Source organism: Oncorhynchus mykiss, chromosome 10 (assembly GCF_057628025.1).
Source record: "Oncorhynchus mykiss isolate SJ-2025 chromosome 10, ASM5762802v1, whole genome shotgun sequence".
Lineage (NCBI taxonomy): Eukaryota > Metazoa > Chordata > Actinopteri > Salmoniformes > Salmonidae > Oncorhynchus > Oncorhynchus mykiss.
In genome coordinates, this window is record NC_143031.1 from 7,350,001 (window position 1) to 7,374,560 (window position 24,560).

Here is a 24,560-nt window from a genome sequence, read left to right on the forward strand (position 1 = left end):
CGTTCCCGCCTTACTCCCTCCCCCACCGTGGTGGGCCTTCTGGGTGGCCCGGGGCACCCAAACATCTCTACTGCCCCCGGTGTCCAGCAGCCCCTCCTCAGGGTGGCTGATGCTGTCTACTGTGTCTGTGTAGTGGACCCTGTTCTGGGCCCGAAAAACAGCACCACCACTGTGTCTGGGTGAAGGCTCTTTGGCTTCGGGTCTGCTGCTGTGGTGGTGGTGGTGGTGGGGCTGGGGTTGGTGTCTGGGGCTGTGGTAGTGGGGATCCTCCGGATGGTGGCTGGGCCCGGCTTGGGACTGCCTGCGGTGGCGACGGTGACTATAGTCCTCGTCGACACTGTTATCCTCTTCATCGGTCACCTCTGGGATGCTGAACAAGTGCTCGTTGTGGTGATGATGACCCTGATGGTAGTGGTAGGCCTGAGTCTGGGCCTGAGGAGGAAGCTTCAGGATCTTCTCCACAATCTCCTCGTCACTGTCCGGCACCTCCCACTGGTCTGGCTACAGGGGTCATGGGTCAAGGGTCATCGAGGAGGAGGTGTAACAGGTTGAAGGTACGAAGGTTGGATGAGGTAGGAGGTCAGAAAGGAACAGTGAAGAGTGAGGGTGGAGTGGTGGACAGGACAGGGTGACAGGAGGAACAGTGAAGAGTGAGGGTGGAGTGGTGGGCAGGACAGGGTGACAGGAGGAACAGTGAAGAGTGAGGGTGGAGTGGTGGACAGGGTGACAGGAGGAACAGTGAAGAGTGAGGGTGGAGTGGTGGGCAGGACAGGGTGACAGGAGGAACAGTGAAGAGTGAGGGTGGAGTGGTGGACAGGGTGACAGGAGGAACAGTGAAGAGTGAGGGTGGAGTGGTGGACAGGGTGACAGGAGGAACAGTGAAGAGTGAGGGTGGAGTGGTGGACAGGGTGACAGGAGGAACAGTGAAGAGTGAAGGGTGGAGTGGTGGGCAGGACAGGGTGACAGGAGGAACAGTGAAGAGTGAAGGGTGGAGTGGTGGACAGGACAGGGTGACAGGAGGAACAGTGAAGAGTGAAGGGTGGAGTGGTGGACAGGACAGGGTGACAGGAGGAACAGTGAAGAGTGAGGGTGGAGTGGTGGACAGGGTGACAGGAGGAACAGTGAAGAGTGAGGGTGGAGTGGTGGACAGGACAGGGTGACAGGAGGAACAGTGAAGAGTGAGGGTGGAGTGGTGGACAGGGTGACAGGAGGAACAGTGAAGAGTGAGGGTGGAGTGGTGGACAGGGTGACAGGAGGAACAGTGAAGAGTGAAGGGTGGAGTGGTGGGCAGGACAGGGTGACAGGAGGAACAGTGAAGAGTGAGGGTGGAGTGGTGGACAGGACAGGGTGACAGGAGGAACAGTGAAGAGTGAGGGTGGAGTGGTGGACAGGGTGACAGGAGGAACAGTGAAGAGTGAGGGTGGAGTGGTGGACAGGGTGACAGGAGGAACAGTGAAGAGTGAGGGTGGAGTGGTGGACAGGACAGGACAGGGTGAAAAGAAAATGAATCAAAACGGTGAGTGAATTCAAGAGTGAAAGAGAAAAAACAAAACAAAAAACAAACAAAACAGAGGCTGTCCTCCACAGCCTGATCAGGTGTCTGTGTTATGGTGTGTGTGTGTTATGGTGTGTGTGTGTTATTGTGTGTGTGTGTTATGGTGTGTGTGTGTTATGGTGTGTGTGTGTGTTATGGTGTGTGTGTGTTATGGTGTGTGTGTGTTATTGTGTGTGTGTGTTATGGTGTGTGTGTGTTATGGTGTGTGTGTGTGTTATGGTGTGTGTGTGTTATGGTGTGTGTGTGTGTTATGGTGTGTGTGTGTTATGGTGTGTGTGTGTTATGGTGTGTGTGTGTTATGGTGTGTGTGTTATGGTGTGTGTGTGTGTTATGGTGTGTGTGTGTGTTATGGTGTGTGTCTGTGTTATGGTGTGTGTGTCTTATGGTGTGTGTGTGTTATGGGGTGTGTGTGTTATGGTGTGTGTGTGTGTTATGGTGTGTGTGTGTGTTATGGTGTGTGTGTGTTATGGTGTGTGTGTGTTATGGTGTGTGTGTGTTATGGTGTGTGTGTGTTATGGTGTGTGTGTGTTATGGTGTGTGTGTGTTATGGTGTGTGTGTGTGTTATGGTGTGTGTGTGTGTTATGGTGTGTGTGTGTTATGGTGTGTGTGTGTGTTATGGTGTGTGTGTGTTATGGTGTGTGTGTGTGTGTGTGTTATGGTGTGTGTGTGTTATGATGTGTGTGTGTTATGGTGTGTGTGTTTTATGGTGTGTGTGTGTGTTATGGTGTGTGTGGTGTTATGGTGTGTGTGATGTGTGTGGTGTGTTATGGTGTGTGTGGTGTGTGTGTTATGGGGTGTGTGTGTTATGGTGTGTGTGTTATGGTGTGTGTGTGTGTCATGGTGTGTGTGTGTTATGGTGTGTGTGTGTTATGGTGTGTGTGGTGTGTGTATAATGGTGTGTGTGGTGTGTGTGTTATGGTGTGTGTGGTTTGTGTGTTATGGTGTGTGTGTGTGTGTTATGGTGTGTGTGTGTGTGTTATGGTGTGTGTGTGTGTGTTATGGTGTGTGTGTGTTATGGTGTGTGTGTGTTATGGTGTGTGTGTGTGTTATGGTGTGTGTGTGTGTGTTATGGTGTGTGTGTATGTTATGGTGTGTGTGTGTTATGGTGTGTGTGTTATGGTGTGTGTGTATAATGGTGTGTGTGGTGTGTGTGTTATGGTGTGTGTGGTTTGTGTGTTATGGTGTGTGTGTGTTATGGTGTGTGTGTTATGGTGTGTGTGTGTTATGGTGTGTGTGATGTGTGTGGTGTGTTATGGTGTGTGTGGTGTGTGTGTTATGGGGTGTGTGTGTTATGGTGTGTGTGTGTTATGGTGTGTGTGTGTGTTATGGTGTGTGTGGTGTGTGTGTGGTGTGTGTGGTGTGTTATGGTGTGTGTGGTGTGTGTGTTATGGTGTGTGTGTTATGGGGTGTGTGTGTTATGGTGTGTGTGTGTTATGGTGTGTGTGTGTGTGTGATGGTGTGTGTGTGTGTGATGGTGTGTGTGTTATGGTGTGTGTGTGTGTGTGATGGTGTGTGTGTGTGTGATGGTGTGTGTGTTATGGTGTGTGTGTGTGTGATGGTGTGTGTGTGTGTGATGGTGTGTGTGTGTGTGTGTGTGTGTGTGACGGTGTGTGTGTGGTGACTGTTTACCCTGTTGGCTCCGGTGGTGTACCCCCGGGCCAGGGCGGATCCAGGGGGGTCAGAGTAGAGGTCATCCTCCTCTTCCTCCAGGATATCAGACAGGTCAGATCCCCTACTGCTCTCTGGCTCCACCAGACCGGCGGTATACCGCTGAACCACAGGACAGAACCACACAGCACAACACACTTACAGACCGGCAGTATACCGCTGAACCACAGGACAGAACCACACAGCACAACACACTTACAGACCAGCAGTATACCGCTGAACCACAGGACAGAACCACACAGCACAACACACTTACAGACCGGCAGTATACCGCTGAACCACAGGACAGAACCACACAGCACAACACACTTACAGACCGGCAGTATACCGCTGAACCACAGGACAGAACCACACAGCACAACACACTTACAGACCGGCAGTATACCGCTGAACCACAGGACAGAACCACACAGCACAACACACTTACAGACCGGCAGTATACCGCTGAACCACAGGACAGAACCACACAGCACAACACACTTACAGACCGGCAGTATACCGCTGAACCACAGGACAGAACCACACAGCACAACACACTTACAGACCGGCAGTATACCGCTGAACCACAGGACAGAACCACACAGCACAACACACTTACAGACCGGCAGTATACCGCTGAACCACAGGACAGAACCACACAGCACAACACACTTACAGACCGGCAGTATACCGCTGAACCACAGGACAGAACCACACAGCACAACACACTTACAGACCGGCAGTATACCGCTGAACCACAGGACAGAACCACACAGCACAACACACTTACAGGTCGGCGTGGAATAACCAATGATGTTGCTTGCCTAACTCATATAAAACATACGCAACGGGACAGGCATATGGATTAAGCAATGATGTATTAGCCAATACACAAATCTACATTTAGAGTCAATATTATTTTAGTGCTATTAACTGTAGTTGCCAATAAAAGTGAAACATTAATTTATTAGGTACATTTGCGCTAAATTCTACTATGAGGTACAGTGCCTTGCAAAAGTATTCGGCCCCCTTGAACTTTGCAACCTTTTGCCACATTTCAGGCTTCAAACATAAAGATATAAAACTGTATTTTCTTGTGAAGAATCAACAACAAGTGGGACACAATCATGAAGTGGAACGACATTTATTGGATATTTCAAACTTTTTTAACAAATCCAAAACTGAAAAATTGGGCGTGCAAAATTATTCAGCCCCTTTACTTTCAGTGCAGCAAACTCTCTCCAGAAGTTCAGTGAGGATCTCTGAATGATCCAATGTTGACCTAAATGACTAATGATGATAAATACAATCCACCTGTGTGTAATCAAGTCTCCGTATAAATGCACCTGCACTGTGATAGTCTCAGAGGTCCGTTAAAAGCGCAGAGAGCATCATGAAGAACAAGGAACACACCAGGCAGTTCCGAGATACTGTTGTGAAGAAGTTTAAAGCCGGATTTGGATACAAAAAGATTTCCCAAGCTTTAAACATCCCAAGGAGCACTGTGCAAGCGATAATATTGAAATGGAAGGAGTATCAGACCACTGCAAATCTACCAAGACCTGGCCGTCCCTCTAAACTTTCAGCTCATACAAGGAGAAGACTGATCAGAGATGCAGCCAAGAGGCCCATGATCATGATCTACAGCTGAGGTGGGAGACTCTGTCCATAGGACAACAATCAGTCGTATATTGCACAAATCTGGCCTTTATGGCAGAGTGGCAAGAAGAAAGCCATTTCTTAAAGATATCCATAAAAAGTGTTGTTTAAAGTTTGCCACAAGCCACCTGGGAGACACACCAAACATGTGGAAGAAGGTGCTCTGGTCAGATGAAACCAACATTTAACTTTTTGGCAACAATGCAAAACGTTATGTTTGGCGTAAAAGCAACACAGCTCATCACCCTGAACACACCATACCCACTGTCAAACATGGTGGTGGCAGCATCATGGTTTGGGCCTGCTTTTCTTCAGCAGGGACAGGGAAGATGGTTAAAATTGATGGGAAGATGGATGGAGCCAAATACAGGACCATTCTGGAAGAAAACCTGATAGAGTCTGCAAAAGACCTGAGACTGGGACGGAGATTTGTCTTCCAACAAGACAATGATCCAAAACATAAAGCAAAATCTACAATGGAATGGTTCAAAAATAAACATATCCAGGTGTTAGAATAGCCAAGTCAAAGTCCAGACCTGAATCCAATCGAGGATCTGTGGAAAGAACTGAAAACTGCTGTTCACAAATGCTCTCCATCCAACCTCACTGAGCTCGAGCTGTTTTGCAAGGAGGAATGGGAAAAAATGTCAGTCTCTCGATGTGCAAAACTGATAGAGACATACCCCAAGCAACTTACAGCTGTAATCGCAGCAAAAGGTGGCGCTACAAAGTATTAACTTAAGGGGGCTGAATAATTTTGCACGCCCAATTTTTCAGTTTTTGATTTGTTAAAAAAGTTGGAAATATCCAATAAATGTCGTTCCACTTCATGATTGTGTCCCACTTGTTGTTGATTCTTCACAAAAAAATGCAGTTTTATATCTTTATGTTTGAAGCCTGAAATGTGGCAAAAGTTCGCAAAGTTCAAGGGGGCCGAATACTTTCGCAAGGCACTGTAGTATCTTCCCAGGAAACTGCCCATGACATTTAAAGGTATTTGGTAATTTGTTATATTCATTGTTGATGTAATACTCTAAATGTTTTGCATGTCAGCAATCAAGTTTTCAAGATACAGTATATAACTTTCAATATACAGAAATACAGCCAGGTATTATGCATTTTGTATCATATGATGTAAAACATAATACCGACTGTATTTCTGCATTTTGAAAATGATTTATCTTGAAAACTTGATTGCTGATATGCAAAATATTTTGGGGACCACATCAACAATGGAGTAATGAAACATATTCAAAGAAGCCAGTACTAACTAACTAATTAATTAATGAACTAACTACTGTGCATTTGGAAAGTATTCAGACCCTTTGACTTTTTCCACATTTATGTTACAGCCTTATTCTAAAAATGGATTCAATCAAATAAAATCTACACACAATACCTCATAATGAAAAAGCAAAAACAGTTTTTAGAATTTCAGCAAATTTGTTCAAATTAAAAACAGAAATACCTTATTCAGACCCTTTGCTATGACACTCGAAATTGATCTCAGGTGCATCTTGTTTCCATTGATCAATCATCCTTGAGATGTTTCTACAACTATGATTGGAGTCCACCTGTGGTAAATTCAATTGATTGGACATGATTTGGAAAGGCACACACCTGTCTATATAAGGTCCCACAGTTGACAGTGCATGTCAGAGCAAAAACCAAGCCATGAGGTTGAAGGAATTGTCCGTAGAGCTCCGAGACAGGATTGTGTCGAGGAACAGATCTGTGGAAGTTTACCAGAAAATGTCTGCAGCATTCAAGGTCCCCAAGAACACAGTGATCTCCATCATTCTTAAATGGAAAAAGTTTGGAACCACCAAGACTCTTCCTAGAGCTGGCCGCCCGGCCAAACTGAGCAATCAGGGGAGAAGGGCCTTGGTCAGGGAGGTGACCAAGAACCTGATGGTCATTCTGAGAGAGCTCCAGAGTTCTTCTGTGGAGATGGGATAACCTTCCAGAAGGACAACCATCTCTGCAGCACTCCACCAATCAGGCCTTTATGTTAGAGTGGCCAGATGGAAGCCACTCCTCAGTAAAAGGCACATGACAGCCAGCTTGGAGTTTTCCAAAAGGCACATAAAGACTCTCAGACCACGAGAAACACGATTTTCTGGTCTGATGAAACCGAGATTGAACTCTTTTTGCTTTTTCTTTATGGGGTATTGTGTGTAGATTAATGAGGAAAAACTGTCAAGTGGCCTGAATACTTTCCAAATGCACTGTACCTACCTTACCTACCTACCTTACAATACCTACCTAGCTACCTTACCTACCTACCTTACAATACCTACCTACCTACCTACCTACATTACCTACCTACCTACCTACCTACCTACCTACCTACCTTACAATACCTACCTAGCTACATACCTACCTACCTACCGTACCTACCTACCTACCTTACAATACCTACCTACCTACCTTACAATACCTACCTACCTACCTTACAATACCTACCTAGCTACCTACCTACCTACCTACAGTACCTACCTACCTACCTAGCTACCTACCTAGCTACCTACCTAGCTACCTACCTACCTACCTACCTTACAATACCTACCTACCTACCTTACAATACCTACCTAGCTACCTACCTACCTACCTACAGTACCTACCTACCTACCTTACAATACCTACCTAGCTACCTAGCTACCTACCTACAGTACCTACCTACCTACCTACCTACCTACCTACCTACCTACCTACCTACCTACCTACCTAATTAACTAATTAACTAACCAACCTGCTGCCTGTTGAAGCCTGTGTCCTGGTCCTGACTGAGGAACTCCTCCATGGACACCAAGCGTGTGGTCGGCCTCTCCATGGAGTAGTCTGGTTCTGACTCCAGGGGAGAGGGGGCTCTGGGGGGCCGAAGAGGCTGTGTGTCCAGGGGGTTGGTGAGGTCCCCAGCGGGTGGCACAAGGGCCTTGGGCGGGGTGGGGTAGGGCTCAGGGGTTGAAAGGTTGACACGGGAGTCGTCCTCCACAGGGAGAAAGTCTGTGATGGACATGACAGGACGGGGAACTCTGGGGCGATCTGTGTCTGCTCTTCTCTGCTCCGTGGCCGCTGCTGGGCCTAGATGTGGGCTCTGGTTGGAGGACAAGGATATACAGTATTACATACGCTTAGTCAACATAGTTACAGTAATGTAGACTAGATAACGACAGGTGAGTTCTAGAGGTTCTAGATGAGTGTTCTAGAGTAGGTGAGTTCTAGAGTTCTAGATGAACATTCTAGAGCAGGTAAGTTCTAGATGAGTGTTCTCGAGCAAGTCAGTTCTAGATTAATGTTCTAGAGCAAGTAAGTTCTAGAGTTCTAGATGAGAGTTATAGAGTAGGTGAGTTCTAGAGTTCTAAATAAGAGTTATGGAGCATGTAAGTTTTAGAGTTCTAGATGAGCATTCTAGAGCAGGTAAGACCTAGAGTTCTAGATGAGTGTTCTAGAGCAGGTGAGTTCTAGATGACACTTCTAGAGCAGGTGAATTTTAGAGTTCTAGATGAGAGTTCTAGAGCAGGTGAGTTAGAGAATTTTAGAGCAGGTGAGTTTTAGGGTTTTAGATGAGAGTTCTAGAGCAGGTGAGACCTAGAGTTCTAGATGAGCATTAGTTAGAGAGGTTAGTTCTAGAGTTCTAGATGAATGTTCTAGAGCAGGTGAGTTCGATATGAGAGTTCTAGATCAGGGGAGTTCTAGATGACACTTCTAGAGCAGGTGAGTTTTAGAGTTCTATATGACAGTTCTAGATGAGAGTTCTTAATACGAGTTCTAGAGCAGGTGTTTAAGCAGTGTTGTACATACCGTTGTGGTGATGTGAGAAGCTGATGGTAGCATGGCCTGATAGGCTGACGGTACTGATGGTGACTTGGCCTGATAGTTTAGTGCTACTGGAGATGACACAGCCTCAAGCACTGCCAAGGCAGCCCAAGGGGGGACAGGAGATTTTGCTAAGGGGTTAGCCCAGACCTCCGCGTACGAGGCAGGGTGTGGGGAGCAGGCCTCTGTGTGGAGGGCCCCGTTAGGGCCCATGGCGTGGGCGACGTCTAGTGGCGGCGAGGCAGTGGCGTAGGGCAGCGTGGACACTTTGGCAGCTGAGTTCCCGTAAGATGGGGATTGGGGCTGGACGGGTGGTGACGAAGACAGGTAGGGGGGCGACTGGCGGACAGGAGTTGACTGATGCACTGGGGGTGACTGGTAGGAGGGCGACTGGTGGACAGGAGTTGACTGATGCACTGGGGGTGACTGGTAGGGGGGCGACTGGTGGACAGGAGTTGACTGATGCACTGGGGGTGACTGGTAGGGGGGCGACTGGTGGACAGGAGTTGACTGATGCACTGGGGGTGACTGGTAGGGGGGAGACTGGTGGACAGGAGTTGACTGATGCACTGGGGGTGACTGGTAGGGGGGCGACTGGTGAACAGGAGTTGACTGATGCACTGGGGGTGACTGGTAGGGTGGCGACTGGTAGATAGGGGTTGACTGACGAATGGGGGGTGACTGGTAGATAGGGGTTGACTGGTGAATGGGGGGTGACTGGTAGGGTGGCGACTGGTGGACAGGGGTTGACTGACGAATGGGGGTTGACGAGGAACAGGAGGCGGCCGAAGCCTGGCCGGTCATGATGTTGGACAACTTGGCGGGCACGTTGACTGGCACAGAGTCGATGGACTCCCCATGGGCAGACATGGTGCGCACAGTGAGCTCGTGGGCTGCCATCAGGGACTGGATCTGAGACGGGCCCATCAGGGCACTGCCCGCTGTTGGGGATGACACCTCCAACACCTAGGGTATTGCAGGAGAGGAGAGAGGGTTCAACAGTACAGACACACACTATCCTCACACCTCTGACACAAACAATAGACAGGTCAGCAGCGTGGGACAAGACATCACTACAGTCGAAGCTGAATCACCGACAAATACTGTGGAACACAAACACACACCACTGTCTTGAGAAAGAGAGCAATACAGAACCTCTCTTAAAACACTGGCCTGACAGACACACTCAATGGGCCTTTAGAGCCCAGAACCTCTCCTAAAACACTGGCCTGACAGACACACTCAATTCAAACTAATTTCAGAACTATTTCCCTCCCATCATAATTTCGTCGTCTTTTACATCCAAAACCTAAAACACGCTGCTCTGTGTCCAGTGAAGAAACACAATACTACAGTTCTCGCCTTTCTCTTGTCAGCGTAGATTGTGTATCCGGTGACGCGGACCCCGTTGGAGGTCCCAGCAGCATCGATGGTGACAGGCAGCCAGCTGATGAGGGCGATTCCCGGGGACGGCCCCTGCTCCAGCTGCACGCCTAGAGGAGCGTCTGGGGGGCCTGGGAGACGAGGGATTAAACATCAGACCACGAGCAAATCTCAGCTCATAAACAGCCCCCTGAATACATTCCTCTTCTCTAATCAGGGACTGTTTTAAAGACCGAGGACACCAGTTGAGTGGAATCTCTGGCAAATCACTGACATGACTCAAACTAGCTTTCGTGTAGAAACATAAAACCAGCAGTTCCTCAGCCCTCCTTACTTGGACTTGAGTATCTCTGATCTTCAGCAACTCTCTCCCCTGTCTCGCAACACGTACCTGCGGCCAACGTGGTGAAGGTGGTGGTGGCGGTCTTGTGTTCCCGTCTCTCCTGGGGAATCTCCCAGGGGGTTTGGTGCGGCTGAGCCTCCACCTTGACTGTGTACTGAAGGCTGGGCGTGAGGTTACCGAGGCACAGTGAGTAGCTGCCAGCCTTCACCAGTTCCATCTCCTCCTCATTCAAGGACACAACATGCACATAGTTACTGTTGCTCGGCAGCCAGGCCAGGCTGGCCGAGGTGGCGGTGACCCGGTCGACTCTGAGCTGGGTGGGCGCCACACACACGTCCCTGCCCACCAGTAATGAGCAACGGAGCTGGTCCGAGTTGCCGCGCTCCGTCAGGCTCTGCACAGACACCCGGTAGGCCTTGAGGGTGACGTCTAGTCTCTCTAGGACAGCTTTAGTCTGGGAGCCGAAGGGCACGTTGAGCTTCAGCTCCTGGTCCACGTATACATTGTAGCTCCACACGTTGCCCCAGCCCGCCGGCACCAGCGGTCCGTCCCAGCTGATGATGATGCTCTTGGCCAGCTGCTTGATGAGGGTGAGCTTGCGCGGGTAAGGCACAGTGCCCACCTCTAGGTCCAGATCCAGGCCGTTGGTGAGGGGGGCTGGGAGGGATGGATCCGAGGGGAACTGCTCCCCTGAGGGGACGGAGAGAGAAACCGGGACCGAGGCTGCTGGCGTAGGGTCTGTCCTCTCAGAGGTACCTGGGCCCCCAAGGCAGAGGTGGTGCTGGTGACTGGCGCTGTGCAGGCTGCTGTCCAGCAGGGAGTTGTGGGATATATCTGTGCCCTCTGGAACGTGGGCGCTTATCATGTCGTCGTCTGAGACACGCTCCACAAAGTTGGAGGGGACCAGCCCTCTTCGCCCGTCCATCAGCTCTCCTGAAGTGGGACAGAGAGAGAGGGGACTTCCGTTTGGTGTTTTGTTTCAGACACTAAAAACTTTGAAAGTGTTAACATTTCAGTGTTAAATTGTAACTTTCAGTGTTAACATTTCAGTGTTAAATTGTAACTTTCAGTGTTAACATTTCAACATAAAAAAATCTAAATATCAGTGTTAACATTGCAGTGTACATTTTTTTTACTTTCAGTGTTAAAACGTAAGGTTTTGGAGAAGTCCCACCTTCATAGAAGCCGTCGTCATCCATACCGCCATAAACATAGATGTACTCCCCAGCGGTGAGAGGCAGCTCCACCTCCGGGTTATCATTGGGACCATCGTAAGGGTTATAGCTGGAGAAAAATAAAGCCGTATTAGTATCAGAAACACAACTGATCTCATTGTTATTGTTAACTGTTGTATACCGAGATTCTCTGTGAAAAAGAGGAAGAAGAAGAAGAAACATTCTTTCTACTAATTAACGCCACTAAATCTAGCATCAAAACAATAACAAGGAGAAATCAACAACAAAGTGAGGTCATACTGCTGATTTGGCCGACGCTCTGTCTGCCAGTCCTTACCTGTATCTGGCAATGAACACCTGTAGCTGGGAGGCTCCCCTGAGAGCTGTGTAAGGCGCTGGGGATACATCGATGTCCAGCTCCTCCACTTCACTGGCCGTGTCAACCTGACGACATGACAGTCAACATGTTGTACTCTGTGCTGGTTGGTGGGTGAGAGCTTGACACCGCCAATTTAAATTCCCGCAGGGTTTTGTCCAGGATAATATTACATATTCATGTAGAAAAAAATGTATAGCACTCACTGGAATGTAAAGTGTCTTTGGATAAAAGCGCTTGCTAAATGTAAATAAATAAATAAATATACTTCGTATTGGAACATTGATCTGGGGCGGCAGGGTAGCCTAGTGGTTAGAGCGTTGGACTAGTAACAGGAAGGTTGCAAGTTCAAACCCCCGAGCTGACAAATCTGTCGTTCTGCCCCTGAACAGGCAGTTAACCCACTGTCATTGAAAATAAGAATTTGTTCTTAACTGACTTGCCTAGTTAAATAAAGGTAAAATAAAAAATCAGAGGTCATAACCTTCCCACCCCCTGGCTGGATCAATGCCTCCTGAATAGCAGAAGGCCACAAGCATGATTATTATTGTATTTCTGTCATCGACTTACTCCCTCTACATCAGAGATTCTGCAAAGAGATTTATGTATAACGTGGGGCAGCTGGGCACAATTCACAGTGGATTGGGACAGTGGCCACTAACAAGCTGCTTAAACAGTACCTTCTCTCAAAATACTCCCAGCATCAGCTTAATGATGACCGCCTATGTTTTCCTCTGGCTAATACTGCAGGCCGACACAAACATACAAACACCCTATTCCCTACAGACTACAGTGCACTACTTCCCCATATAGTGCAAAACGTGTTGACCAGGGCAGATTCGGTTCCAATAGACACACTGATATAAAAACACACTGATATAAATGTTGAGTGTGTTTGTTCGTCGTCTGGTCGTATGACTAGTTATAGGGTATGAATGATACACTACATGTAAACAATGAGAAAACAGACATCGTATTTGTAGCTCCCTGCCTGGGAAAAAACCTTTTCAGGATAATCACACACAACTACTACAACCTTTTATAATCCAAAACAGAATCCACAGCACTGGGATTATCTCACTAAATATGAGCTTTAGAGAGCCAGCTGTTGTTGGTAGTGTCTGGCTGGCTGGATGGATGGATGGATGGATGGATGAGAGGGAGGATAGACACTCACTACAGAGACTGGATGAGAGGGAGGATAGACACTCACTACAGAGATACTGGATGAGAGGGAGGATAGACACTCACTACAGAGATACTGGATGAGAGGGAGGATAGACACTCACTACAGAGATACTGGATGAGAGGGAGGACATATACCCACTACAGAGAGACTAGATGAGAGGCAGGTGTGACGACCCTCCCACTCTGTCTGCCGTATTTTGTCTTTGTTCTTGTTTCCTTCCTTATTAGGATGCCGGTGGGCGGAGTTGAGAGGGTCGTCAGCTACATGGGAAACACCTGGGCCCAGGTGTTTCCCAGGATAAATACACCCCTTCCCCATTCATGGAGGAGACTCTCTCCATGCAGACATTTGTAGATTGTGTTGTGGTTCTTGTTGACTTTTTGTTTGTTTGCTTTGGCACCTTTCAACACCCTGCATTATCACATTCATGCATGCAAAACACTCACTTACGCTACTGATTACTGATTACACACATCATTGTATATTTTCCTTAGTTGCTTTAGTTAATAAATATCTTTTGTTACTCCTTATCTCCACGTTGTCTCCCTTTGTTACGGGCTTTGAGCCGGTTCATGACAAGTGGGGGCTCGTCCGGGATATTTGAACTGTTGGTTTGGGAGACCGTGGAAGTACGTGTTTGTTTGTATATTGTGTTTGAGTTTAATAGGCCCAGTATTGGTTGCCTTTGGTTGGGTTGTGTGCTGCGTTGGAGAGAGCATAATGGTTAGTTTCCAGGCCCTGCCTAGCCTGGAAACGTTTGTTCTACTTTCTTTTGGGACATCAGTCTGAGGTGAGTAATCGGCTGTGTACCTCAGTGGGAGATTTGGGTAGGGTAGTGGAACTTGCTACCTGGAGCTATAGTTTTTTTCCCCTGATAGGCTTAGCGACATGTTTCATTTTTGGAATATGTTGGGCATGGTTAATGTTTGTTATTTTTGTGTGGTGTCTGTGGACTGAGCAGTTGTCTCGGGGGCACATCCGTGGCTTGGTGGAATTTACCAGCATGCTGGGGAGTTTTTCCTTGCCAGCGGGCTACAGTGCGTAAATTCCCACTGCAAATCTGCACGAAGACTAGGGTTGAGTTATTGTAGGTTTTGGGGAAGCTCCGTATCTCATCTCTCTTCTGTGGTGCTCAGGGTGATTGTCAATTATCGGGTTATGGTCTGGTGTGCTCAGCAGAGGGGAAGAGCGAGATTTTTTTTTTTTGTGTTTTGTTGTTGTAACTATGGCATCTTATATAGATGAATTCATTCGCTTTCCATCTGAGAAATTGTTAGATTTAGGTACTAAAGAACAGCTGTTGAAGGTCGCTGAACACTACAACGTTGAGATTAGTGATAAACGTCTAAAGAATTCTATTAGGTTGATATTGAAGGCCAATCTGATGGAGAGTGGTATTCTTGAAGTTACCACTGAGCCAGCCTCTGCTGAGAGTTTGTCGTCTCCCCATAACGTTACAATGGCCATTCCATCGGTTAGTCCAAGTAGTCTTCTTTTTGAACAGCAGAAAGAACTGCTTTTGTTACAGCTAGAGCATGATCGGCAAAGTAATCGTGAGAAGCTAGAGCATGATCGTGAGAAGCTAGAGCATGATCGTGTAAAGTATGAAAAGGAATTGGCATTTAAACAAGATATGGAGCGTGCTAAAATCAAGTTGCAACAAGAACGTATAGAGTTGGTTAGGGAAGGAAAGATCTCAGGGGAGAGTTTGTTTTGGGAAGGTGATCCAGATTTACCTAGGGGTAGTTCCTCTTTTGGTCGTGCCCCAGAGACATTTGATATTGTTGGGAACTTACGGTTATTGCCTCAGTTTAATGAAAGGGATCCCGAGACATTCTTTTCGTTGTTTGAGCGTGTTGCTGACGCTAGGAGTTGGCCTGATTCTGACCGCACTTTAATGTTGCAGTGTGTGCTGACTGGTAAAGCGCAGGAAGCATATTCAGCTCTTAGTGTACACGACAGTGCCAATTATGATAAAGTTAAAACAGCTGTGTTACAGATTTATGAATTGGTCCCTGAGGCTTACCGCCAACGATTTAGAACATTAAAAAGGGATGATAAGCAATCTCATGTTGAATTTGCGCGACAATTATCTTTACAGTTTAATCGCTGGTGTTCCGCCTCTGCAGTTGTGACTTTCCAAGGGCTGTGTGATCTGATTATGTTAGAACAATTTAAGGACACAACTCCAGATCGTATTGCCACGTATATTAACGAACAGAAAGTAAAGAATGTCGCTGAAGCTGCGGTTTTGGCGGACGAGTATGTGTTGACTCACAAAAGTGTCTTTGCAGAGCCTCGTATTCGGAAAGAGTGGGGGCGTTCGGATAGATTTGGGCTTCGCTCACCGAGATACTTTGGTTCACGGGCAGAGTTCTATTCAACTAAGGTTGAGCCTGACTCCCATAGTAAAGCTGACTTTGGGCAGGAGTGTCACTACTGTCAAGGTTCAGGTCATTGGAAAAACGAATGTCCACTTCTCAGGTCAAAGGGTGCTTACGCTAAATCTAAGCCTACCGCGTTAGCTGCACCTTTTCCACATCAGTTCACTCATGACTCATTTCCTCAGGCCCAGGAGAATGTGAAAGTCCAGATTGATCCAGACTATTTACCTTTTATTACGAAAGGTTTTGTGTCTATGTTAGGAAGTAAAGACCTAGTGCCAGTGAAGATCCTGAGAGACACAGGTGCCTCTGAATCATTTGTGTTGGAATCTGTGTTACCCTTTTCTGCTAAGACTGATTCGGGGAATAGTGTTCTAATTAGGGGAATAGGTTTGAACACTCTGTCAGTTCCATTGCATAAACTGATGCTGGATTGTGGACTGGTGAAAGGTGAAGTTGTTGTGGGAGTGCGGCCTTCGTTGCCTATTGAGGGTATCGACGTTATCCTTGGGAATAACTTGGCTGGTGAGCGTGTATGGCCTGCCGTGTTTCCATCTCTAGTGGTTTCCACTAAGCCGTCATTTGTTGGGATTCCTGATGAGAGTGTACAGAGTTTCCCAGAGGTGTTCTCTGCGTGTGCAGTGACACGTTCTATGAGCCGTGGCGAATTGGTCACTGCGCCGACTAATGATAATAATACAAAGAAGTATGCCACTGTTTTCCCTGTTATTCCGTTATCTGTAACCCGCTCAGATTTAATTAATGCGCAACGGGATGACCCCACGTTAGAAGAGTTGCGTGACCAAATTGTGCCTGTAGAACAGTTGGGAGATGTCGCCCATGGCTATTTTCTCCAAGAGGATGTCCTGATGAGAAAGTGGGTGTCTCATGATAGTTGTTTTCTGGGGGAGGCAATTAGTCAGGTTGTTGTACCAGTTAAGCTTCGTGACTTGGTGTTGGAAACTTCCCACAGCGACGTTGCTGGACATATGGGGGTGAGGAAAACCTACAATCGCATTTTAAGACATTTCTTTTGGCCTAGATTAAAGAGGGATGTTTCTGATTTTATAAAAACTTGTCACACCTGTCAATTAACTGGTAAGCCTAATCAAGCTATTAAACCGGTACCATTGTTTCCTATTCCTGTACTCAGCCAACCTTTTGAGTATCTGATTATTGACTGTGTGGGTCCCCTGCCTCGTTCTAAAAAGGGTAGCAGTTACCTGTTCACTGTGATGTGTCAGACCACTAGGTTTCCTGCTGCCTATCCTCTCCGATCTATCACAACTAAATCTGTGTTAAAAGCTTTGACTCAGTTTCTCTCATTGTTTGGAATCCCTAAGGTCATTCAGAGTGATCAAGGATTGAATTTCACCTCTAATCTGTTTAGTCAGGTTCTTCAACAGCTCCATATTAAACACAATTTGTCTAGCGCCTATCACGCGCAAAGTCAAGGAGCACTGGAACGTTTCCATCAAACTCTAAAGTCTTTATTGAGAGCTTATTGTACTGAGATGGATAAGGATTGGGAGGAGGGGTTGCCTTGGTTACTGTTAGCCGCTAGGGAGGTTTCACAGGAGAGCACGGGTTTCAGTCCAAATGACCTTGTGTTTGGACATAGGGTGCGTGGACTTTTATCTGTTCTCCAGGATGACTGGAAGTCTCCCGAGCCTCCTCAGTCCCTGTTATCGTATGTGTGTGATTTCCGGAGACGGCTGTATGCCGCTGGTGAAATGGCTAAAGAGAAGTTATCATCTTCACAGGAGAGGATGAAGGGCATATTTGATCGCCGAGCTGAGCCTCGTCAATTTAGTCCGGGTGACCAGGTTCTTGCTCTGTTGCCAATTGTTGGTTCTCCTTTTCAAGCCAAGTTTCAAGGTCCATATACAGTGTTGCGCCAGTACACTGAGCAAAATTATCTAGTGGCCACTCCAGAACGAAGGAAAGCACACCAGCTGTGCCATGTAAATCTGTTAAAACCCTATTATGCACGTTCCTCTGAGACTGAACAGTGGGATTCTGCAGAGGACGCTAAACCTGTTCTTTTGGCTGATACCGTTGTTTCCTTGGGTTCTTGTCATGCTAGATCTGTGCATGAGGAGGAAGATGTTCCTGGTCCTGACAATTGTATATTGCAGGGTAGATTGGAAAATTCAGAAACACTGGATATCTTAGACAGTCTTCTCACTCACCTACCTGTTGATGGGCGGAAAGAGATGGTTGGTCTGATTCAGAGATTTCCAGGTTTGTTTTCTGATACACCTACACGTACAAACTTAATGGAACATGATATTGACATTGGAGATGCTGACCCCATTCGTCAGCGGTTCTATAGAGTTTCTTCAGAGAAACTACGTTGTCTGGATGCTGAGGTCAAGTACATGCTGGAGAGTAAGATAGCAGAGCCTTCTTTCTCCAGTTGGGCTTCTCCCTGTATCTTGGTCAGTAAACCGGATGGAACAAACCGATTTTGTACGGACTACCGTAAGGTAAACAGTGTCACAAAGCCAGATTCATTTCCTCTTCCTAGGATGGAGGACTGTGTTGATCAAGTCGGTGCAGCTAAGTTTGTGAGCAAATTTGACCTGTTAAAAGGCTATTGGCAGGTGCCACTGACGACTAGGGCACGTGAAATCTCTGCCTTTATTACACCCTTTGGTCTGTACTCATATTCGGTTATGAGTTTCGGTCTGCGTAATGCACCTGCGACTTTTCAGCGACTTATGAACAGGGTTGTTGCCGGTCTGACCGGGTGCGCTGTTTATTTGGACGATGTAGTGATATATGCAGATACTTGGGAAGAACATCTGTCCCGTATTCAAGCCTTGTTCGAGCGTCTGGCTGCGGCTCGCCTCACAGTCAATCTGGCTAAATGTGAGTTTGCTCAGGCAACCGTTACATACCTTGGAAAAGTGGTTGGGCAGGGTGAAGTGCGTCCTGTTCGGGCGAAAGTGGTGGCTATTGATGCTTTTCCATCACCAACTACTAAAAAGGAACTGATGCGTTTCTTGGGCATGATTGGTTATTACCGTAGTTTTTGTAGTAACTTCTCTACTGTGGTCGCTCCCTTGACCGATATGCTGAAAGCTAAGGCTGTTTACGTTTGGTCTGCTCGTTGTCAACACGCTTTTGAAGAGGCAAAGAGGTTGCTTACCTCAACTCCGGTGCTGGCTGCTCCTCGCATGGATTTGTCATTTACCTTGCAGGTGGATGCTAGTCATGTGGGGGCAGGTGCAGTTTTGCTGCAAGCAGATGTGTCTGGGGTTGAGAGGCCTGTTAGTTTCTTTTCCAAAAAGTTTAACGATTATCAGTTGAACTATTCGGTTATTGAAAAGGAAGCACTAGCACTCATTTGGGCGCTACAACACTTCGAAGTGTATGTCGGGTCGGGGGTAGTACCTATTGTGGTCTACACTGACCATAACCCCCTCACTTTTTTGAGGTCCATGATGTGTCCAAACCAGAGGATAATGCGATGGTGTTTATTTTTACAATCATTCCATCTCGATGTGCGGCACATCAGGGGATCTGAAAACGTGATTGCTGATGCGCTCTCTCGTGCACCCTGCTCCTAAATGTTTACGGGACTGACCATTGCTTCCTATTGTCATGTTCTCTCTGTCCTGTCTGCTCCCTCCTGGTCTTGTTTTCTTCGTTCCTCTTAAATGTTGCTTCCTGTGCGAAGGTTGCTGAGGTTTGGGGAGGAGGTTGGCTGGGGCAAATTGTAAGTGTAAACACATAACCCCTCACCAATTTGGGACTGCAGGGGCTGGTATGTTGTTCCGGGGTCCTTGTTGGTCCCCGGTTTTATGGGGGGGAATGTGACGACCCTCCCACTCTGTCTGCCGTATTTTGTCTTTGTTCTTGTTTCCTTCCTTATTAGGATGCCGGTGGGCGGAGTTGAGAGGGTCGTCAGCTACATGGGAAACACCTGGGCCCAGGTGTTTCCCAGGATAAATACACCCCTTCCCCATTCATGGAGGAGACTCTCTCCATGCAGACATTTGTAGATTGTGTTGTGGTTCTTGTTGACTTTTTGTTTGTTTGCTTTGGCACCTTTCAACACCCTGCATTATCACATTCATGCATGCAAAACACTCACTTACGCTACTGATTACTGATTACACACATCATTGTATATTTTCCTTAGTTGCTTTAGTTAATAAATATATTTTGTTACTCCTTATCTCCACGTTGTCTCCCTTTGTTACGGGCTTTGAGCCGGTTCGTGACACAGGATAGACACTCACTACAGAGAGACTGGATGAGAGGGAGGATAGACACTCACTACAGAGAGACTGGATGAGAGGGAGGATAGACACTCACTACAGAGACTGGATGAGAGGGAGGATAGACACTCACTACAGAGATACTGGATGAGAGGGAGGATAGACACCCACTACAGAGAGACTGGATGAGAGGGAGGATAGACACTCACTACAGACTAGATGAGAGGGAGGATAGACACTCACTACAGAGATACTGGATGAGAGGGAGGACATATACCCACTACAGAGAGACTAGATGAGAGGGAGGCTAGACACTCACTACAGAGAGACTGGATGAGAGGGAGGATAGATACTCACTACAGAGAGACTGGATGAGAGGGAGGATAGACACTCACTACAGAGACTGGATGAGAGGGAGGATAGACACTCACTACAGAGACTGGATGAGAGCGAGGATTGACACTCACTACAGAGACTGGATGAGAGGGAGGGTTGACACTCACTACAGAGACTGGGTGAGAGAGAGGATAGACACTCACTACAGAGATACTGGATGAGAGGGAGGATAGACACTCACTACAGAGATACTGGATGAGAGGGAGGATAGACACTCACTACAGAGATACTGGATGAGAGGGAGGATAGACACTCACTACAGAGAGACTGGATGAGAGGGAGGATAGACACTCACTACAGAGAGACTGGATGAGAGGGAGGATAGACACTCACTACAGAGAGACTGGATGAGAGGGAGGATAGACACTCACTACAGAGACTGAGTGAGAGGGAGGATAGATACTCACTACAGAGACTGGGTGAGAGGGAGGATAGATACCCATGACAGAGAGACTGAATGAGAGGGAGGATAGACACTCACAACAGAGATTGGGTGAGAGGAAGGATATACACCCACGACAGAGAGAGTGGATGAAAGGGAGGATAGACACTCACTACAGAGAGACTGGATGAGAGGGAGGATAGACACTCACGACAGACTGGATGAGAGGGATCATAGACACTCACTACAGAGATACTGGATGAGAGCGAGGATAGACACTCACTACAGAGACTGGATGAGAGGGAGGATAGACACTCACTACAGAGACTGGGTGAGAGGGAGGATAGACACTCACTACAGAGAGACTGGATGAGAGGGAGGATAGACACGACAGAGAGACTGGATGAGAGGGAGGATAGACACTCACTACAGAGACTAGATGAGTGGGAGGATAGACACTCACTACAGAGAGACTGGATGAGAGGGAGGATAGACACGACAGAGAGACTCAGACCCAAAACTAGCTGCCTAGAACACAAAGCTGGACACTGCATGAGGGAGGGCCTGCTGCTTCAAAACTCCAACCCAAAAGGGTATTATCTTTCCCACTGTAAGTGCTGCATTTGTCTTTGGTCAATGTCCTACACCACAATGCCATGTGAGAGAGACAGAAAATAATTAATGCACAAAGCTGGAAACTGAATTAGAGAAGACCGAGACCAGCCAACCTCAACAAGGTCTTATTCTGTTATCTCTAACACTGATAGAAGACCGAGACCAGCCAACCTCAACAAGGTCTTATTCTGTTATCTCTAACACTGATACAAGACCGAGACCAGCCAACCTCAACAAGGTCTTATTCTGTTATCTCTAACACTGATAGAAGACCGAGACCAGCCAACCTCAACAAGGTCTTATTCTGTTATCTCTAACACTGATAGAAGACCGAGACCAGCCAACCTCAACAAGGTCTTATTCTGTTATCTCTAACACTGATAGAAGACAGACCCCCCCAACCAGGTCGTATTCTGTTATCTCCAACACTGATAGAAGACAGACCTCCAACCTCAACAAGGTCCTATTCTGTTATCTCCAACACTGATAGAAGACAGACCTCCAACCTCAACAAGGTCCTATTCTGTTATCTCCAACACTGATAGAAGACAGACCCCCCCAACCAGGTCTTATTCTGTTATCTCCAACACTGATAGAAGACAGACCTCCAACCTCAACAAGGTCCTATTCTGTTATCTCCAACACTGATAGAAGACACCCCCCCAACAAGGTCTTATTCTGTTATCTCTAACACTGATAGAAGACAGATCTCCAACCTCAACAAGGTCTTATTCTGTTATCTCTAACACTGATAGAAGACACCCCCCCAACCAGGTCTTATTCTGTTATCTCCAACACTGATAGAAGACAGACCCCCCCAACCAGGTCTTATTCTGTTATCTCCAACACTGATAGAAGACAGACCCCCCCAACCAGGTCTTATTCTGTTATCTCCAACACTGATAGAAGACAGACCTCCAACCTCAAGAAGGTCCTATTCTGTTATCTCCAACACTGATAGAAGACACCCCCCAACCAGGTCCTATTCTGTTATCTCCAACACTGACAGAAGACAGACCCCCAACAAGGTCTTATTCTGTTATCTCCAACACTGATAGAAGACACCCCCCAACAAGGTCTTATTCTGTTATCTCCAACACTGATAGAAGACAGACCCCCAACCAGGTCTTATTCTGTTATCTCCAACACTGATAGAAGACAGACCCCCAACCTCAACAAGGTGTTAAATCTGCTCCTGCCACGCCCTCTACTGCTCATCCTGTGTCTCCTTGACCTGCCGCCACTCCCCCTGTACTCTCTCACTCTCCCTCTCTCTCTCTCTCTCTCTCTCTGTGTGATTGTGTGGACAGAGACAGGTGTGCTGGTATGCCGGAGTCAGCAGATCCCCACCAGCTGCAATCTGTTCCATAATCAAGACCTCCACAAATACTCAGTCCTGCCACTTTCACACAACCCCTCTCGCTCCAGCCTCAGCCTCTGGACCTTACCCTGTCTCGACCCCTCTCGCTCCAGCCTTAGCCTCCGGACCTTACCCTGTCTCAACCCCTCTCGCTCCAGCCTCAGCCTCCGGACCTGGTTACCCTGTCTCAACCCCTCTCGCTCCAGCCTCAGCCTCCGCACCTGGTTACCCTATCCCAACGGCCCTCGCTCCAGCCTCAGCCTCCGCACCTGGTTTCCTGCATCCCGCCCGAGCTTCCCCTGGCCTGCCCTCCATCTTCCCCCTCTAACAAGTTCCAATTCTGTTATCTCCAACACTGATAGAAGACAGACCCCCCTCAACAAGTTCCAATTATGTTATCTCCAACACTGATAGAAGACAGACCCCCCTTAACAAGTTCCAATTCTGTTATCTCCAACACTGATAGAAGACAGACCCCCCTCTATTCTCCCTAGTGAATAGTGATTCTCCCTAGTGAATAGTGATTCTCCCTAGTGAGCAGTGATTCTCCCTAGTGAGCAGTGATTCTCCCCAGTGAGTTGTGATTTTCTCTAGTGAGAAGTGAATCTCCCAGTGAGTAGTGATTCTCCCCTAGTGAGTAATGATTCTCTCTTGTGATTCTCCCCAGTGAGTAGTGATTCTCTCTAGTGATTCTCCCCAGTGAGTAGTGATTCTCCCTAGTGAGTAGTGATTCTCCCTAGTGAGTAGTGATTCTCCCTAGTGAGTAGTGATTATTCCCAGTGAGTAGTGATTCTCCCCAATGAGTAGTGATTCTCCCCAGTGAGTAGTGATTCTCCCTAGTGAGCAATGATTCTCCCTAGTGAGTAGTGATTCTCCCTAGTGAGTAGTGATTCTCCCCCGTGAGTAGTGATTCTCCCTAGAGAGTAGTGATTCTCTCTAGTGAGTAGTGATTCTCCCTAGTGATTCTCCCTAGTGAGTAGTGATTCTCCCCAGTGAGTTGTGATTTTCTCTAGTGAGTAGTGAATCTCCCAGTGAGTAGTGATTCTCCCCCCGTGAGTAATGATTCTCTCTAGTGATTCTCCCTAGAGAGTAGTGATTCTCTCCAGTGAGTTGTGATTCTCTCCAGTGAGTTGTGATTCTCTCTAGTGAGTAGTGAATCTCCCTAGTGAGTAGTGATTCTCCCTAGTGAGTAATGATTCTCCCCCGTGAGTAATGATTCTCTCTAGTGAGAACTGATTCTCTCTAGTGATTAGTGATTCTCCATAGTGAGTAGTGATTCGCTCTAGTGAGTAGTCATTCTCCCTAGTGAGTAGTGATTCTCCCTAGTGAATAGTGATTATCCGTAGTGAGTAGTGATTCTCCCTAGTGAGCAGTGATTCTCCCTAGTGAGTAGTGATTCTCCCTAGTGAATAGGGATTCTCCCCAGAGAGTAGTGATTCTCCCTAGAGAGTAGTGATTCTCCCCAGTGAGTTGTGATTCTCCCTAGTGAGGAGTGATTCTCCGTAGTGAATAGTGATTCTCCCGAGTGAGTAGGGATTCTCCCTAGTGAGTAGGGATTCTCCCTAGTGATTATGGATTTTCCCTAGTGAGTAGGGATTCTCCCCCGTGAGTAATGATCTCTCTAGTGATTCTCCCTAGTGAGTAGGGATTCTCCCTAGTGAGTAGTGATTCTCCCTAGTGAGTAATGATTCTCCCCCGTGAGTAATGATTCTCTCTAGTGAGTAGTGATTCGCTCTAGTGGGGAGTCATTCTCCCTAGTGAGTAGTGATTCTCCCTAGTGAATAGTGATTATCCGTAGTGAGTAGTGATTCTCCCAAGTGAGCAGTGATTCTCCCTAGTGAGTAGTGATTCTCCCTAGAGAGTAGTGATTCTCCCCAGTGAGTTGTGATTCTCCCTATGGAGTAGTGATTCTCCCTAGTGAGTAGGGATTCTCCCGAGTGAGTAGTGATTCTTCCTAGAGAGTAGTGATTCTCTCCAGTGAGTAGTGATTCTCCCTAGAGAGTAGTGATTCTCCCCAGTGAGTTGTAATTCTCCCTAGTGAGTAGTG

At 47.3% G+C, this 24,560-nt stretch overlaps 1 protein-coding gene across 3 annotated transcripts in view; it reads right to left on the minus strand.

The window, feature by feature from the left end:
- The window catches only part of LOC110533297 (RIMS-binding protein 2), a 224,743-nt gene that overhangs the window by 42,572 nt on the left and 157,611 nt on the right, over nucleotides 1-24,560 (minus strand). For 2 of the 3 annotated variants that reach the window (XM_090188851.1, XM_090188853.1), the window contains exons 1-4: nucleotides 8,667-9,729; nucleotides 7,615-7,959; nucleotides 3,186-3,326; nucleotides 1-501 (exon numbers count right to left, since the gene is read on the minus strand). The exon at nucleotides 1-501 is cut by the window's left edge and continues 357 nt beyond it. In XM_090188851.1, the coding sequence (XP_090044977.1) occupies nucleotides 1-501; nucleotides 3,186-3,326; nucleotides 7,615-7,959; nucleotides 8,667-9,608 (1,929 nt within the window). In that variant the 5' untranslated portion in view covers nucleotides 9,609-9,729. Of the gene's footprint in view, nucleotides 502-3,185; nucleotides 3,327-7,614; nucleotides 7,971-8,650; nucleotides 9,730-10,043; nucleotides 10,196-10,455; nucleotides 11,341-11,581; nucleotides 11,692-11,919; nucleotides 12,027-24,560 lie in introns of those variants that run through there. The other variant, XM_090188854.1, reaches the window with a different exon arrangement.